The sequence below is a fragment of the Hirsutella rhossiliensis genome (assembly GCF_020360975.1).
Source record: "Hirsutella rhossiliensis strain HR02 chromosome Unknown scaffold00001, whole genome shotgun sequence".
Classification (NCBI taxonomy): domain Eukaryota; kingdom Fungi; phylum Ascomycota; class Sordariomycetes; order Hypocreales; family Ophiocordycipitaceae; genus Hirsutella; species Hirsutella rhossiliensis.
In genome coordinates, this window is record NW_025408667.1 from 1,272,396 (window position 1) to 1,287,241 (window position 14,846).

The following is a 14,846-nucleotide window of genomic DNA, read 5'->3' on the forward strand; positions in this document are numbered from 1 at the left end:
AGGCGAGCAGGCAAGTGGCGCGATTTTTCCCAACCCAACACGCAAGCACAACAAAAGACGCCTCTCTTTTTTCGCTGCGAAACGCCTGTTTCTTCTTATTTGTTTCGTCAAACCCCCACCCTTCACTCAGGCACCCCCCATTGTATATAACCCCCCCCCCCCCCCCCCCCCTCTTCCGTCTTTCCCATCCCACCCAATCGTCGTTCCATGACCTGGGCGTTGGGTATCCCGTGCGATCCGAGGGCTCGCGAAGCCTCCGCCCAAAGAGGCCGAGACAAACCTCTTGCAAGAGAAGAGAATAGGAAACAGAGCAAAGACGTTAATACATACAGGGCAAGTCTCGAAGAAATCGAAAAAAAAAATATAAAGGTCGACGCGCATCCCAAACTACATGCATCACATTCATGGGTCGTAAGCCTTTCCCGTCTGTCCAGTCACCCTCCGGCAGAGCGCCGCCTAAGCACTCGGCGGCGGGAGCGCACTGCCCTTGTCCCCAGCGTCGGCCGCCGAGTCAGGCTTGGCGCCCGCCAGCTTGTCCATGCCCGAGACGCCGCTGTCTGACTCGCCGAATATCCCCAGGCCGTTGGTCTTCTTGACACTCCGGGCTTTGTGTTCCTCCTCGTTGGCCTCCTCGAGGTTCATCAGCGCCGGGGGCCGATGACGCATCTGCTTTGCTTTGGCGAGGGAAATCGTCTTTTGTTGGTAGGTGCTTGTGATAGGCTGCGTGTCGTCCCGGTCGATGGTCGCCTTCATCAGCGCACCCATCCATAAGCGCCCTTGGTTCAGATTCGGTACGGCAAAGTAGTGCACCGTCGGCTTGGTGAAGTTGACGGCTCTCGAAAGCCCGGCGCGCGGGGGTATCAACTTGAAGATGAATGGCGAGTCGTCGCCCTTGTCCAAGCCGGGGGAATTGCCGCTGCTCTGCGAAATGTTGGCTATAGGGATGCTCGGCCCGCCCACAGCACCCGTTATCGTTGCGTGAAGGCCAGTCAGCTTCTCGTTGCTGGCCGGAAGCACGCGATGAAACGAAATGTCGATGAGGCCCTTTTCCTGGTCATCATCCTCTGAGTAGTAGTACGCTAGTCGTCGGCCCTTGAGAACGAACAGCCGTGGTTTCCATGTCGTCATCAGATTCGAGCTCTTCTTGCTCATCCAACCGTAGTAGTCGGCGCTTTTTTTGGCTTCCAGTGGGGGGATGTTCAGAAGTCCGCGAGTGTAGGCGCTTGTTTCCTTCTTGCCCTTCTTCTTGTTCGCTTTGCTTGCAGACGTAGCCGCTGTGCTCGAGCTCTTGCCTGTGTTCGGAGATTCCAAGTCGAGACTCGGACCGACGGATGGAGTGCTGGAACCTGTCCGAGCAGGCGAGTCCAGAGACGGCTCTTTCAGCGCCGGGTCGGCCAATTCAGATTCTTTTTGGCGGTTGCCGACCAGCCTATCCGAGATGGCGCGTTTTCCCGGGCGCGCCTTGCCGAGCGGCTTGTTGACGACACTCGAGAACCAGTCAGAATGGAACCCTGGATGTCTCGCTGCTGTCGGAGATGGGAGCGATCGGCCCGAGCCTGACCCAGGTTCAAGATGAGTGACGGTCGGCGACGGCCCGTCCTTGGCCGGGGGAAGGGGACGCCCAGACTCGGCAGTATTGGTCGACGCGGTTCTCCTATGGCTCGTCGCCTGAACCCCGTAGTATTTCTGAATGGCCGAAGACGGGGGTCCGTCTCGGAACGAGTCGACGCTGCCGAACCTGGAATGCTTGGAGAGCGCCGTTGCACTTCGCACCCTCTGTTCCTCCGTGTAGCTCGACTTTTTCGAGTGGCTCGCTCCGTCCCGCTTCCTCAAGACGTTGCGTTTCCGTCCATCCACCTCGGTGCCAGAGAAGTATCCGCGGTCCAAGTCCACGGCCGAGTCCTGCAACATGTCTGGATCTGAGCCTCCCACCATGTCATTGAGGCCCGCCGACGAGAGGGGACGCGGCGACGATTGCGAGAAGGCGCTGCCGAGAGTCCAGTTCCGGTCGAAGGATGGCTGCTTCTTGTGTGTACCGTCGGCGTCAGCGCTGCTTCTGTTGGTGTTAAGGGCAGGCACGAAAGTGCCCAGGTTGGTGCCGGAAAGTCGGAAGTCGGTTGACGAATGGCGGCGCGAGTGGTTCAGTTCCCTAATGGATGCAGCCGAAGGCCGCCGCGTATGAACGGCGAGGGTCGGGCTGTCGCGAGCCGCCTGAGAGGAAACCGGGCTGTGGAGCGCGGCCGGCGATGGTCTTGGCGTCTGTGTCGTGGAGAGGCGGCGCGTGTGCACCGACATTGGCCGATTCAGTATGGGGCTCGTAAGCGTGTTGTTGCGACTCCTGGTCCGCTTGGCATCATCAGAAGCCACTTCGCCGTCGTATGTTTGGGATGTCTTCCGCGTCGAGATCCCTTGGCTGTTGACCTCGTCCTGTAGTGCCTTGATTTTGTGCCACGTCTTCAGGCGCCTGCCGACGGACCCCAGATCAAAGGCTTTGATGAACAAGGAGCTCTGGTCCATGCCCAAAAGTACTTCTCCAGAGATCTCCTGATCCCTGAACACCTCACAATGATGTTTCTCGACGCCGGCCGTGAACAGGAACTCGGCAACGTCTTCGGGATTCCAAGCTTCCACCTCGGCGCGAGTGTGAACTTGGTCTTCCTCTTCGTCCGTCTCCTCACCTTGAATGTAGGACATCCTCTGGTCGAGCGGGGCGCTATACTCGCTGCCTGAATCGGTTGGTGCCCGAAGCGCTCCGTTGCTCGAGGGAGATCTCAAGTCGGTGATGTGCTCATTGATGACGTTGAGAGTCTCGTTGAGCACTTGGCTATCCTGGCTCGGATTGTTGAGCCGCCCTAGGTCGGATGACGGGGTGATGGGGCTGGTGACACTGGAACCCATCGATGGGTCGAGCTTTGACGAGTTGAGGGGCAATGAGACTGGCATCTCCCCAGCCTTGCTTGCCGATGGAGACGCGGAAGGATCGCTTGTTAGATTCGGGGAGGCACTGGCGACCGAGGCGGGATCAGTATCGTGGTTTACCTCCGCAACGGGAGGGAGCGGCTTTGAGGGCGTAAACGTGGTTGCGGAGTTTGGAGCCGGCCGCGTGTACACTGGGGAGGGTTAGCAGATGTAGCAGGGCGCATCCAAGGATGTGGAAAGGCCGACCTTCGGGGAAGAGTCCAGTGTTGTTGTTGACGAGATGGCGGCCGAGAAACCATCCATCGCCAAATTCGTCATCCCGCTCGATCAACTCGACTCGGTCTCCCTTGGCTAGGCTCAGCTCATCGGAGCTGCGGGCCTGGAAGTCATCTGCAGGCGTAGGCAGGTCAGCAAGTGGCGACTCTCCTGGCCGCGCGCATGCTAAAGGGTGCATTCGGCGGAAGCGGAACAAGGCAGGAGTGTAGTGCCGACGAGAGCGAAGGAACAGTCAAGACTCACGTATCACGATCAAGGCGTCCCCAATCTCGGGCCTTGCCTGACTCTCGGTGGGACTTCTTGAAGCCATCGGGCCGTTCGGTGTGTCGCGGAATGGGAAGAGCGGTCGGCGGAGGGGTCGTGCCAACAGACGATGGCGGCGGCTTTGCCTCACGCCGTGGGCTCAGCTGGCGGGAAAACGAGAAGCGCTTCGTGAATGCTGACGAGGCACAGAGCGGCGGGCGGCGGAAGCAGCTTTTCTGATCATTAATGCGAGACTTGTTGCTCCTGCGCGACGACAGCGAGCGGCGCCATCAGGTCCGAAACGTGCGGCAGAGTCGCGATGAGTTTGGGTTCGTGCAGAGTCGGGCTCGGGCTGCGAATGGACAGATGTCGGTACGGCGGCGGTGTGCCGTCGGCGTCGGTCTCACAAATGGGAAGGCTTCTCGATGGAGGAGGTTGGCTGGTAGACTTGGCAGGGCAAGGGCGGATGGGGGAGGCTTGTGATTACCTAAAGCATTGTGCTGTTGACGTCTTCAGGTACTTCGTCATGAGGAGGCTGGTGGTAAAGGAAGGGACCCGAGAAGCACTCGATCGAGAACAGCTTTCCCACCTTTCTGCCAGACGGCTAGAGTAGTTTACAGGTACTCTGGGAGTACCGTTCTGCATCCAATCTCCACGAATCCACCAGGCTGGCATGGTGGCATCCTGTGCATATCGGGCCTAGCGCCGCTCTTGTGAGAGACCGCCCGCCTGTTGGCCTGACCAAGCGGGACCCAACCTGTTTGCTGACGAAGCATTAGGCACTCGTCAGCGGTGATGATGCACGGGCAGACGCCGGTCTGCAAACTCTTCCTCGCCTTTGCGATTAGCTTGTCCCGCACTTGGCCGTCATCTTGCCCTCCGGCTCTCATGCTCCGTACCTTACCATCGACAATGCTTGGGGCTTCGAGGCGCAAGTCGCAGGCACAGTCAACGGCTCGACGACGCATAATGGAACGACCTCAGACGGCGCTTTCCTCGCCGGCCAAGGGAACCTGACATGACTACCAATAATGAGGGACTGCTAATTACTGGTTTAGACGGTGGACTGTCATTGTTATGTCTATCCTCTACCAATGGGCACACCTTTCCGACATCTAGTGAGTCGGCCGCAGACCTCGACCAAAGCTCAGACGTCTATGCGCTCTGTCCTCAGCATATCTTGCGCCTCAACGAGTGCAAACTTGGTTGCTCGACAAAGGTTCGCCCTGCAGCTTGGACCTGATCAAGTCTTCGCGTGCCTTGCATAGCTGCTGAGCGAGGTTGATGCGCCTGGACAAGACGCCGTTCATGTTAGCGGCGCCAGTAACGACAATGATGTTGACAGTTTCCGCCACGGCCGTCTGCAGGTGTTGAAGGTCTTGGGTCCCACAAAGGAGGTCCCGCCGTGCCGCGCCTTGACCTCGGCGTCCACCAAGCGCAGCATGTAATTCATGTTCTGCTCAAGCCACGATGCGTTCTCGGCCGTGGCTCCTTTGTTCTTCCAAACCGAGTCCATTGCGTGGGCGCGCTCACTGTAGGTCAAAGTGCCAGAGCCGGTGGGGAGGGGGTTGCGATTCGCAACGCAGTCGAACGGGGGCAGGGTCACCACTCCACGCTTGGGGACGTGATACTGGTCCTTCTCACGCGCTGTCATGGACGCAAGGTCGACCTTTTCCAGTTGAACCAGACGTTTGTGGGACAGGACACAGCCCGCGTGGCCGCGGCAAGGCTCTTTCCATCTTGTACGACTTTGGCGAGCGCCTCCATCTTGCGAACCGTAGTGTCGAGATTATCAGTCAAGTCCGGCAAGGGGGGGCTTGACTTGGTCCGGCACCATATTGAAACCAACCTCTGCGGTCGCGTAGGGATTGTATCCAAGCATTCCCGCGTGGAGACGATCTTCGCCGGCTGCGGCCATTGTGCAGAAACTCATTGAAGAGTATCGAGTGTGGTGGGTGGCCCGCTTGTGCGTGTCATGGTTAGGGCAAGCGGTTGGGATTTCTCCGTGGAAAAGACTTGGGCGGCCTATGAATCTCGTCGACTTGCCCCGCGAGGCTCGTTGTTGACCTGGCCCGGTGAATATTGTCGAGCCAACGGTGACGGACCACCGGAGTGGGTGACTACCTAATTTGCTCTGTGGATCTGCATGTGCTGGACATGCGTATAGCGAGCGAGCGGCACGTGGCAGGGAACCCGAAGTGGGTTCAAGCGTTGTTTGCTTATTAGGTAGCCCACCGACCGGGAACAAGGTCTGTGCCGCGTACTCCGCCAAATATGCCAGCATAAATAATCCAAAGACACCTCCCTGTGCAAGCAGACTGTTTGGTGGGTAAAGCCCGAGCCGCGCTTAGGACTCAAACCCATCGAGGTCACATCCCTCCTCTCAGGTCGTTTGGCGCCTGCGATATGCAATGCAAGCAAGCTTTTATCAGAAAAGACTGGGGCTGAGCAAACGGCAGGGGTGCGCTGGTTGCGGAACCGGGGTTTGAGCATCGCTGTGCATGAGATAGTGGTTCATGGCCGACAGCGGGGTACTTTGCATGTACAAGCGCGCCACAGGCTTGGACCTTCCCCTTTTCCCACGCACTCGTAGAGGGGGAAGGCACGCTCTCGTTGGCGCCAAGTACTCGGTCCGTACTCGGTCCGTACTCGATATCGTGGCCGCCTCGTTGGTGGAAGGGCATCAGCATCCGGACTGCATTTGGTGCCACAAGGCCAGGCAGGCAAACAGGTAATATTGGAAATTTATCTGCCCCTGTGCCCCTTTCTTGCTGTACAGTACCGGTAACGTGCTGCATCATACAGTACAGTCCTGTACAGTGACGTACCGTACCTTCCTGTGTACTGTGCAGTACCTGTCAAAGCCGCCGTCGGCCTCGCGCCTGGCCAAGGCGACAGGAACAGCCCTGCCGTCCTTTCTGGGGCTCCTTTCTGGGGCTCCTCTCTGGGGCTCCTCTCTGGGGCTCCTCTCCCGACCTCCCGACCTTGGTCAAGGCCGAGACAGCACGCTCTAAAACTCCCTACGTGCGCCCTCGTTCTTCCCCTCCCCATCTCTCATCTCCCGCTGGAGAACTCCCGCTGGAGAGAAGGAGAGAAGGCCTAGCGGCTCAGGAGCGAGGCCGTTCCCCTGTCAAGCCACTCCGTCGCGGCTGCGGCCTAGGCCGGGCCTGGTGGGTTTCGCGCTAACAGGTAAGTTACCATATATCCCGACCGGATCCTCGCCGCAACAGGCGAGCTGCAACGCTCTCGTCGATTTGCCGGGCCGTCGCACGCGTGCTCTGTGGATGTGTGCAGCCATTATCTTTGGGCCTGCCACCGCTCGTCTTCCTGACCGCTCAAGCAGACGAGAACCTCGGCCGACACCGACACAAGTGCACGCCTCGAGTGCACGAAATGGACTGCCGCCCTTCCTTGCCACGACGACTCGCGACAGCTACATGCCGCCGCCGGCCAGCAAGTGTCGGCCCCGGACGGCGACTGCCCCCGACATGCATCAGCCCATCGACAGGAGCAACGAGACCGCTCGAGCGTTTCTTGGCGGGCGACGGCCGTTGTGGATGGCCACGGTGTCAAGTGCCCGTCACAACGCCTCTGGCACCGAGTCTCGGCCGCGAACCCTCCCAGCCACCGCCAACCCAACCTCTCCCCCACAAGGCTCACTGCCTGCGCATTCGCGCACGCCTTCGCTGCCTGGCGCCAAGCACAACGGCGCCAAGTCGAGGCAAGTGCTGTTCCCCCGTGACCTCGTCGCTGCTCACGGGATGCCGTGCTCTCCTCCCTACACTCCTCGGAACCCCCCCTGACCACCGGGCTCTGTGTGTAACTGACTTGAATCACAGCGCTGCCAGCGTCTTTCCTTCGCCTGCTCCCTCCGGCGAATCCAGCCCAAATATTTCCACACCCGTCTTAGCACAGAGTGCCAGCCGTCCGACCCAGCTTCCTCTAGGCTCCGACACGGCCGACTGTTTCCCGCAATCACAGGTTTCATCTCCAACCTCTCACAACGTCCTGTCGTGCGAACCGGCCGGAGATGCACTCATTCCTTCGCAAGATCCCGAGAACAGCTCTCGAGCGGCCGGCCACACGACTGACAAAAGCCTTGACCTTGCTCAGCCGCAAGCCGCACTTGACGCCGGCTCAGACAGCCTTGCGACGCCGCCAGGACATCAAGATCTAGGCCAGCTCACGGCTGCATCGACAGCGACTAAGCGCACGGCGACTCAAGTATCCTCAGCTCAAGCCGAAGCGACGCCTGGGGGCGGCGATGGCCTTGAGTCTTCCACCCAACACGCGAAACGACGTCGAGGTGGCGATATGCAACTTGAACCCGCCAGCGCCCCCATTTTGCCCGATGCATCGTCCTTTTCGCACCAGTTGGTTCTCATGGTTCAAGACCGCCTTCGAGCTTTTGGCGGCTTTCACTCCCTCGACCCGGCTCGAGAGAAGCCGCGGTATAAGCTACTCTGCGATGCCTGTGTCAAAGGCGATCTCTTCTACATCATCTTCCACCAGCTATTCTGCCTCTGGTCCACCAACAGAGAGGTTGCCTATACATGGCTAGTGCCTGAGCGAGCAGTCGTCGACTCGGTCTTCGGTCTGCTGCTCCAGGTCCTGAGAAGAAATTCAGATCTGCCGGCAATCCACCTCCACTGGTTCGCGTCATTCCCCCTCGGTTTCAAGGATGTTGCAGGCTTCGTCCCGCGTCGTCAGATTCATGACGTCCTCTCCCAGATCAACTTTTTTCTACAGCACTTCGTCACCGGCTGGGGGCGTGTCCTCGCCAACATTGACGAAAGGAGGTATCCGCCTCTGGTCTGCGAGTTTCAGAGCGTCTTGATGTGCACGTCTCCCGTGCTGCAATGGGTACTTTTCACTTCGAGTCGCAGGAGACTTGGCATCGAAGATGTGGCGGCGTACGAGCTATATCGCCTCTTCACAACGGATCGCAACAACGAGTCTCGCCACGGCAACGGCAGTGCTGAGTCTGTTCGAGTGCGCACTGCAATAGTGGAAAGATACAGAGCACTGGTTGCTCAGGGGTGCGGCAAGTCACCCCTGCTGTGCCATCTTTTCGAGGCTTGTTAGCTGATGCATTCTACTTTAGGTCCTGCCCCAACTCCCAGGCCCTCTTCGCAAGCATTTGTGCAGTCGTCCCCGAACACGGGGAGTGTCCTGTACCCCGCCACATGGGCCCGTCCGACGACTCGTCCGACGACGTGTCCTTCGGCCATGTTCACGTCTCCGTCTTCCAACGCGTTCGCGTACCCCGCGCACCCCAGTTTCAACAACGACAGCAGCCACGGCAATGCATACGACACTAGATTCTTCTCGCCCTACCATGCAGACGCCCAGGCTGCTGTCGATGTGAATCAAGGCAACAGACAAGCCATGATGTCGGGGGCCCCGTCACACCCAGGACCCGGTGGCACATTCGCGGCCGGTCAGCTCAACTCACCAAACGCCACTGGTCTTGGGCAGCCGGCTGCTGCATTCTCTGCGCCCATGCCGACAGGCCAAGTCCTTTCGGCAGCTGCACCGCATCTCGTATCGACCTGGCCAGCTGCGCAGCAGGACCCAGTGGCTACATGCCTGGCCATGCAGCGCCCTTCGTCAGATGCCCGGCTTGTCCCTCGAGCCAGGTTTGACGCGGCGCGGACGAGGGCTTCTCAAACCTTGGCGCCTCACCCGCAGCGGCAACAGGCTGCTCCAGTTCCTTGGCCGTCGGTTCTGGGTCGGCGACTCGACGTGCCACGTGCTGGTCCGCCACCTTTCAACAGCCAGCGCCCTTCGGAAAGCCCAGTCGCGAGTCCCCCTGTATTGGGCGGCGGTCCCATACAGTCGACAAGGAGCCTTAACCATAGTCAGCATCGAACTGTTCCACTACGCGAGCACGAGTTACCCCAGAGCGACTTGCAGTGTATCCAGAATGGTCTCCACCTCTGGTCTCTACGCAGCCCCAAGAGAGCCCCTTCAAGGCCTTGCACCCGGCGATTCTACCAATTCATGACTCATTTTGCCGTTGAACCCAAGGCTTTCGAGCCCCGGAAAGGCCTCCGAGAGTTGAAATTTACCCTGTCCACAGTCGAACTCTCCAAGATGGTCCGAATATCTCGCACGAGCGAAGCATCGACAGCTCTCTATTCTAGTGGATCCCTCCGATATCGCCTCCGCCTTTGCAAACAGGATCGGGCCGTCCAACTAGTGCCGGCGACTGAATGGACAGTCTGCCCGAGCTTCTGGCCTGAACACATCTTTCTGGCATGCAACGGGCAGCCCGTGCGGCCTCGGCGGCGCCAGCACTTTCAGCACGATGTCCCCATTGAGCTGAGTGACCTGGTTTGCCCCGGCGAAAACACCATCGAAATCAGTCTGCCGGAGTTTACGGCCAACATGGACAACTGCTCGACCTATTTCATGGGTGTCGAGGTTATCACTACTCTCGACTACGAAGCAGTGCGAGATCTTGTTGGGGCAAACGAGCATATCAGTGTCGACGAAACAATACGGGAGATCCAACGACGCTTGAAGCCAAGAGATTCTGACGACATCATTGTCGAAGACGACCATATTCGCGTGGCAGTGGCGGACCCTTTCAGTTCTTGTCAGTTTAAAACTCCTGTCCGAGGAGTAGACTGCAAGCACATTGAATGTTTCGATCTGGACATTTGGCTGCAAACTCGCTCGTGCAAGCCGTCGCAGGACCAAGCCGAGCCGAGCGTAATAGACTGTTGGAAATGCCCTATTTGCGCCCTCGACGCGAGGCCTGTCAGCCTCCGCGTCGACGACTTCTTTGCAGAGGTGCAAAGGCAACTAGCTCAGAGCGACGGAGTCGGCACCAAACATATCAGTATCAAGGCCGATGGAAGTTGGAACCGAATCCAGGAAGCCGACGAAGCCGAAACGAAAGCCCAGGGTCAGCCTGAAACGAAGGTGCCAAGCGCGGATTCGACTACTCAAACAGTTGTTATCCTAGATGACGACTGAAACGCATCAGCCGCGGTGACGGGAATTTCGATGCGAGGGCAACCTTGGTGCTGGCGACTGGTAGGAAGGAATAATGAAATCATGACATGACCAACGAATTATGGCGTTACGGATGGTTTCGTGCCGGCAGCATGCGCGGTATGCTGGCGTCGCTGGCTTTGAGCTTCATATGGGTAAAAGAGGACAATGCACACGCATTATAGCCTTGGAGAGGCAGGACTAGTTGACACTGAAATTCATGGTGGAAACTTCACAAGCCGGTTGGGGTCTAGAGTAGCAGTAGCAGAGTTGTCGAAGAAGGGTTGCAAGGCTTTTGATCTCGCAGTGAAGCTTGCCGTGACGCTGTGGATTGTGGCGAGTTGACTTGGGAAGAATGAAGACCAGTCTCGAGGCCAAGGCTGCTGATTCGATAGAGCGGTCGCTTCCGGCACATGTATCGTAAAGATGGTTACAGATCGTTATATCCTAGCTTTGGGTCCCGCCAATCTGGGGCTGTCGGGTTTCTTGGGATGCTGGCCCTCCAACTTCAGCCCTGTGACTTGCTCTAGCTTCTCGACTGCTTCGTATGTTTTTCCCAGGCGCACCTTGATGGTTTCAAAGCCTTGGGCTCTGGCCTCTCTGAGATTCTCGCCAATGTCGTCGAGGAAGAGAATGTCGTGGGCTTGAATGCCAGCATCCCACCCTAACCGCCGTCCCCGCTCAGATTCGGCGCGTTCCCTGGCAAAGCGGTCGAGGGTGGCGACGGCGAGTCGATACATCTTGGGGTCCGGCTTGCGAATGCCTGCGTGGGCAGAGGAGATGAAGACATCAAACAGTTGCCGCAGAGAGTCGTTGAAGAAGTTGGTGCTGTGGAGCTTGTGGCCGGGAGGAAAGATGATAGTGTTGCTCAGAGCGCCGAGGATGTACTGACCGCCTTGCTTGAGGGTCTGCAAAGCCGGGTACATCCACGGGTCCGGGGCGTGGGAGCTGGACATCATCTTGTTGAACAGGCATTCTCCATCTAGGGTAGGTAGTGGAGGCAGCTCTCGGGGGGTGTTGGGGTTCCTGGCCTGCTCTCGTTGGCTAAAGGCCTTCCAGCGAGCCGAGTTGTGGAGGTCTTTGTTGAAGCCGTCAAAGAAGGCTTGATCCAAGGGGATCTCGCCTCTCTCGAGACGGTGCCAGAAACCAGAGGGGGCTGATTTCGAGATGGAATAGTTGATCCATCCTGGTGGGGCGCCCAGGCTGAGCTCGTAGTCTAGGATTGCCTGAAATGGTGAGACGACCTGGGGCGAGGCGTGTTAAGCAGAGAACGGAGACGGTCTCGAGCTCTAATCGACTTACACATACGCCCCCAATGTCGAAGAGGAGAACTTTGGGCTTCTTTTGACTCGCCATTTCAGCGTCTACGGCCTCGAGAATCTGGTCGACCAAGGGATCTTCAAAGCCCGAAAGCGACATGAACAAAGATCTCTCACGGTGTGTTCGTCGTTGCTTCCATCGATGCCGTCCGCCGCTCGGCCTGGCCTTGTCCAGCAACGGCCAAAGAAATGCCGCAACAGAGACGGCTCCACCTGATTGGGCGATTCCGTAATACAGGCGAGGAGAGAGGAAGAACGACAAGCAGCGTCACGTGAGTCGTCCCCAACCCAGGTACCCGGAGTGGGGCTCGGCAGGCCACCGGCGGCCATTAGGGCTCGAAAAAATCCCCCACCAGAATTTCGTCTTGCAATCACCACCACCAACTTTCTCAGCCGTCGTTGGCAAAACATCGTCACAATGGTAAGTTGAGGCCTATCTAGCGTCGTCCTGCTCCGGACGGCGTGAATCTGTCGTGGAAGAAATTCCAATTGCTCGTGCTGCAGAGTCACCGCAAGATGCTTCGGAACAAACCACGTCTGAAGCGCAAATTGCTGACTCGAAGACACGAGACAGCCTTTCCACAAGTTGGTCAAAAACAGCGCGTACCACAGGTGAATACCCTCGCTCGCAACACGGAAGGCTCCCTGTCGCTAACAGAGATTCGTCGCAGCCGGTACCAGACCAAGTACAAGCGCAGACGCCAAGGCAAGACCGACTACTATGCCCGCAAGCGCCTCATCACCCAGGCCAAGAACAAGTACAATGCGCCCAAGTACCGCCTCGTCGTCCGCTTCACCAACAAGGACATCATCATGCAAATTGTCACGTCGGAGATCACCGGCGACAAGGTCTTGGTGGCTGCCTACGCCCACGAGCTGAGAGCCTACGGCATCAACCACGGACTGTCCAACTGGGCTGCCGCCTACGCCACCGGCCTGCTCATTGCCCGCCGCGTCCTTAGCAAGCTTGGCCTTGACAAGGACTTTGTCGGCGTCGAGGAGGCGGATGGTGAATTCACCCTGACCGAGGCCGCCGAGACGGACGACGGCGAGCGCCGCCCCTTCAAGGCCTTCCTTGACGTCGGCCTGGCCCGCACCTCGACGGGTGCCCGCGTCTTTGGCGCCATGAAGGGCGCCTCGGACGGCGGCATCCTGGTCCCCCACTCGGAGAAGCGATTCCCCGGCTACGACATGGAGTCCAAGGAGCTCGACGCCGAGGTTCTCCGCAAGTACATCTACGGCGGTCATGTCGCCGAGTACATGGAGACGCTCGCCGACGACGACGAGGAACGGTACCAGAGCCAGTTCCAGAAGTACATTGAGGATGACCTCGAGGCCGACAGCCTCGAGGACCTCTATACCGAGGCTCACAAGGCGATCCGCGAGGATCCCTGGAAGAAGGCCGAGAGCGACGCCCCCAAGAAGAGCAAGGACGAGTGGAAGGCCATTTCCAAGAAATACCGGACCTCCAAGACCAGCAAGGCCGAGAAGCAGAAGAAGATCCAGGAGAGGATCCAGGCTATCTTGCAGAAGGAGTAGAAGGGTTTGGTTTGCTGGCAACGTCGATCTGGAATGGCTTGGGTCTGGAGTTATACGCAAGGGCAAGGGTCTGCTGCATTCAGATTCCAATGTCAATGAAATGAAATGCAAAACACCACATCTCGACGGCTGCCAATGGTTGCATCGCCTCTTTACCCTACGGTATCGAGCAGGCCTGGATTGGTTGTTGGCATGGCGAATGGCAATTTGCGCTGTGCCATTTGCCAGGAACATGACGAACATGACGTGACATGGCTCTGGGCTGCTGGTGTTGGTGGTGATGGTTGTGTTGAGTAGCATGCAAACCCAACGACCCTAGCCATCCGAGGGGGGAATAAAGCCGATCATGTGCACAGTACAAGACAGTGCAAGGCAACATGATTACGTATCGGAGGGCCTCTGCCGTGAGGTCGACGGTTTGATACCAACAGCTACGGGAGGCTCGGGAGTGGCCGGCCGTTTCAAGCGACAGTAGAGAGGTTCGAAGCGCACTGGGCGGTTCCTGCTGGTCGAGTCAGGCCAGAATCGTGGATGCATGTACATGCACGGATGCAGCGTGGGCGATGGAATCACGAGGCGGCGGCGGCGGCGGCGGCGGCGGCTGTATGCGCCAACGCTGACTGTATCGTCCCCAAGATGGTTGGCTATTGTATAATTATGATAGGAAAACGTTGACGCCATGGAAGCAGACGGGGGCCGGCCCACGACGAAGCGGCTGATGGACTCCAAGCTGGGTGGAGAGAGGGGACGGAAGCAGCTGAGTCAGGGGAAGACTGGTGCGGCGGGAGGGACGAGGCGAGTTTTGGACAAGGCCGACGGGGAGCGGTGCTAAGCCGCGCTCAAGGAGGGGGAAAGGGGGGGGGGGTCATGGTGCCCTTGTTCGAAGGGTGCGTCTGTGTGGCTGCTGTGACGTCGCGGTTCTTCCTTTTTGATTGTCTGGGCTCTCTGTCGTGTCTCTGGCAGGCGGGGTCGTACGTTGGTTACAGTAGGTAGGTAGTATTACGGTGGTATCGGTCGGGGTGTTGTCAGGATTAACATGGATGCCCACTCTCTGGGGCTGTTTTATACTCTCAGTTTGTCCACGTACAGTACTTGTTTTGTGAAGTCGCTGTAAGCTTTTGTTTGTGATGAGTGAGGGTACGTGCGGGCGCTCTCAGGCGTTGCTGGAGAGCCACGGGTACAGTACCTAACGAATACGATACCGGCGAGTATCCGTATGATTTCCTTTGCCTTTTGTTGCAGGTAGGGATGGATACTTGCGGGAGCTTATCAGGCATGTACGGAGCACCTTTGCCTACAAACTCCGTGCTGTACTGTACAGTACATTGTTCCCGAGAGGGATCTGCTCAAAGCCCTTGTGTTTGTAAGGATATTTTAAAGGCCGGAACCATTTTTAATCCATACCTAGTACCTTGAGTAATACCTACCTCTAGTGCCTAAGGTAGGTATACGGTATTAGTATGGGCCGAGGGGCGGCTCGGACGGCAGGTAGTTAAAGGTACCTGCGCGCCTGGACCCGCGGCAGCGGTACTGTCTCGACTCGTGCCT

General features: G+C 58.2%; 6 protein-coding genes across 6 annotated transcripts; 3 read left to right on the forward strand and 3 right to left on the reverse strand.

Annotated features, from left to right (window-relative positions):
- Positions 1-456: 456 nt before the first annotated feature.
- HRG_00154 (Sterile alpha motif domain-containing protein) lies at positions 457-3,505 on the reverse strand (the record flags this gene model as incomplete). The annotated part of the gene is made up of 3 exons (XM_044858625.1): positions 457-3,110; positions 3,166-3,309; positions 3,439-3,505. The coding sequence occupies 3 exons, from the start codon at positions 3,503-3,505 to the stop codon at positions 457-459; spliced, it is 2,865 nt and encodes a 954-aa protein (XP_044725025.1).
- Positions 3,506-3,681: 176 nt separating this feature from the next.
- HRG_00155 (uncharacterized protein) lies at positions 3,682-5,356 on the reverse strand (the record flags this gene model as incomplete). The annotated part of the gene is made up of 5 exons (XM_044858626.1): positions 3,682-3,859; positions 4,654-4,799; positions 4,829-5,107; positions 5,146-5,205; positions 5,288-5,356. 5 exons carry the CDS (start codon positions 5,354-5,356, stop codon positions 3,682-3,684), a joined length of 732 nt encoding a protein of 243 aa, XP_044725026.1.
- A 2,465-nt stretch (positions 5,357-7,821) lies between these two features.
- Positions 7,822-8,759, forward strand: HRG_00156 (uncharacterized protein; the record flags this gene model as incomplete). The annotated part of the gene is made up of 2 exons (XM_044858627.1): positions 7,822-8,420; positions 8,543-8,759. 2 exons carry the CDS (start codon positions 7,822-7,824, stop codon positions 8,757-8,759), a joined length of 816 nt encoding a protein of 271 aa, XP_044725027.1.
- A 775-nt stretch (positions 8,760-9,534) lies between these two features.
- On the forward strand, positions 9,535-10,422 carry HRG_00157 (MIZ/SP-RING zinc finger domain-containing protein; the record flags this gene model as incomplete). The annotated part of the gene is made up of 1 exon (XM_044858628.1): positions 9,535-10,422. One exon carries the CDS (start codon positions 9,535-9,537, stop codon positions 10,420-10,422), a length of 888 nt encoding a protein of 295 aa, XP_044725028.1.
- Positions 10,423-10,880: 458 nt separating this feature from the next.
- HRG_00158 (uncharacterized protein) lies at positions 10,881-11,859 on the reverse strand (the record flags this gene model as incomplete). Its single annotated transcript, XM_044858629.1, has 2 exons — positions 10,881-11,684; positions 11,743-11,859. 2 exons carry the CDS (start codon positions 11,857-11,859, stop codon positions 10,881-10,883), a joined length of 921 nt encoding a protein of 306 aa, XP_044725029.1.
- Positions 11,860-12,177: 318 nt separating this feature from the next.
- Positions 12,178-13,298, forward strand: HRG_00159 (ribosomal large subunit proteins 60S l5, and 50S l18 domain-containing protein; the record flags this gene model as incomplete). The annotated part of the gene is made up of 3 exons (XM_044858630.1): positions 12,178-12,180; positions 12,334-12,371; positions 12,431-13,298. 3 exons carry the CDS (start codon positions 12,178-12,180, stop codon positions 13,296-13,298), a joined length of 909 nt encoding a protein of 302 aa, XP_044725030.1.
- Positions 13,299-14,846: the final 1,548 nt, after the last annotated feature.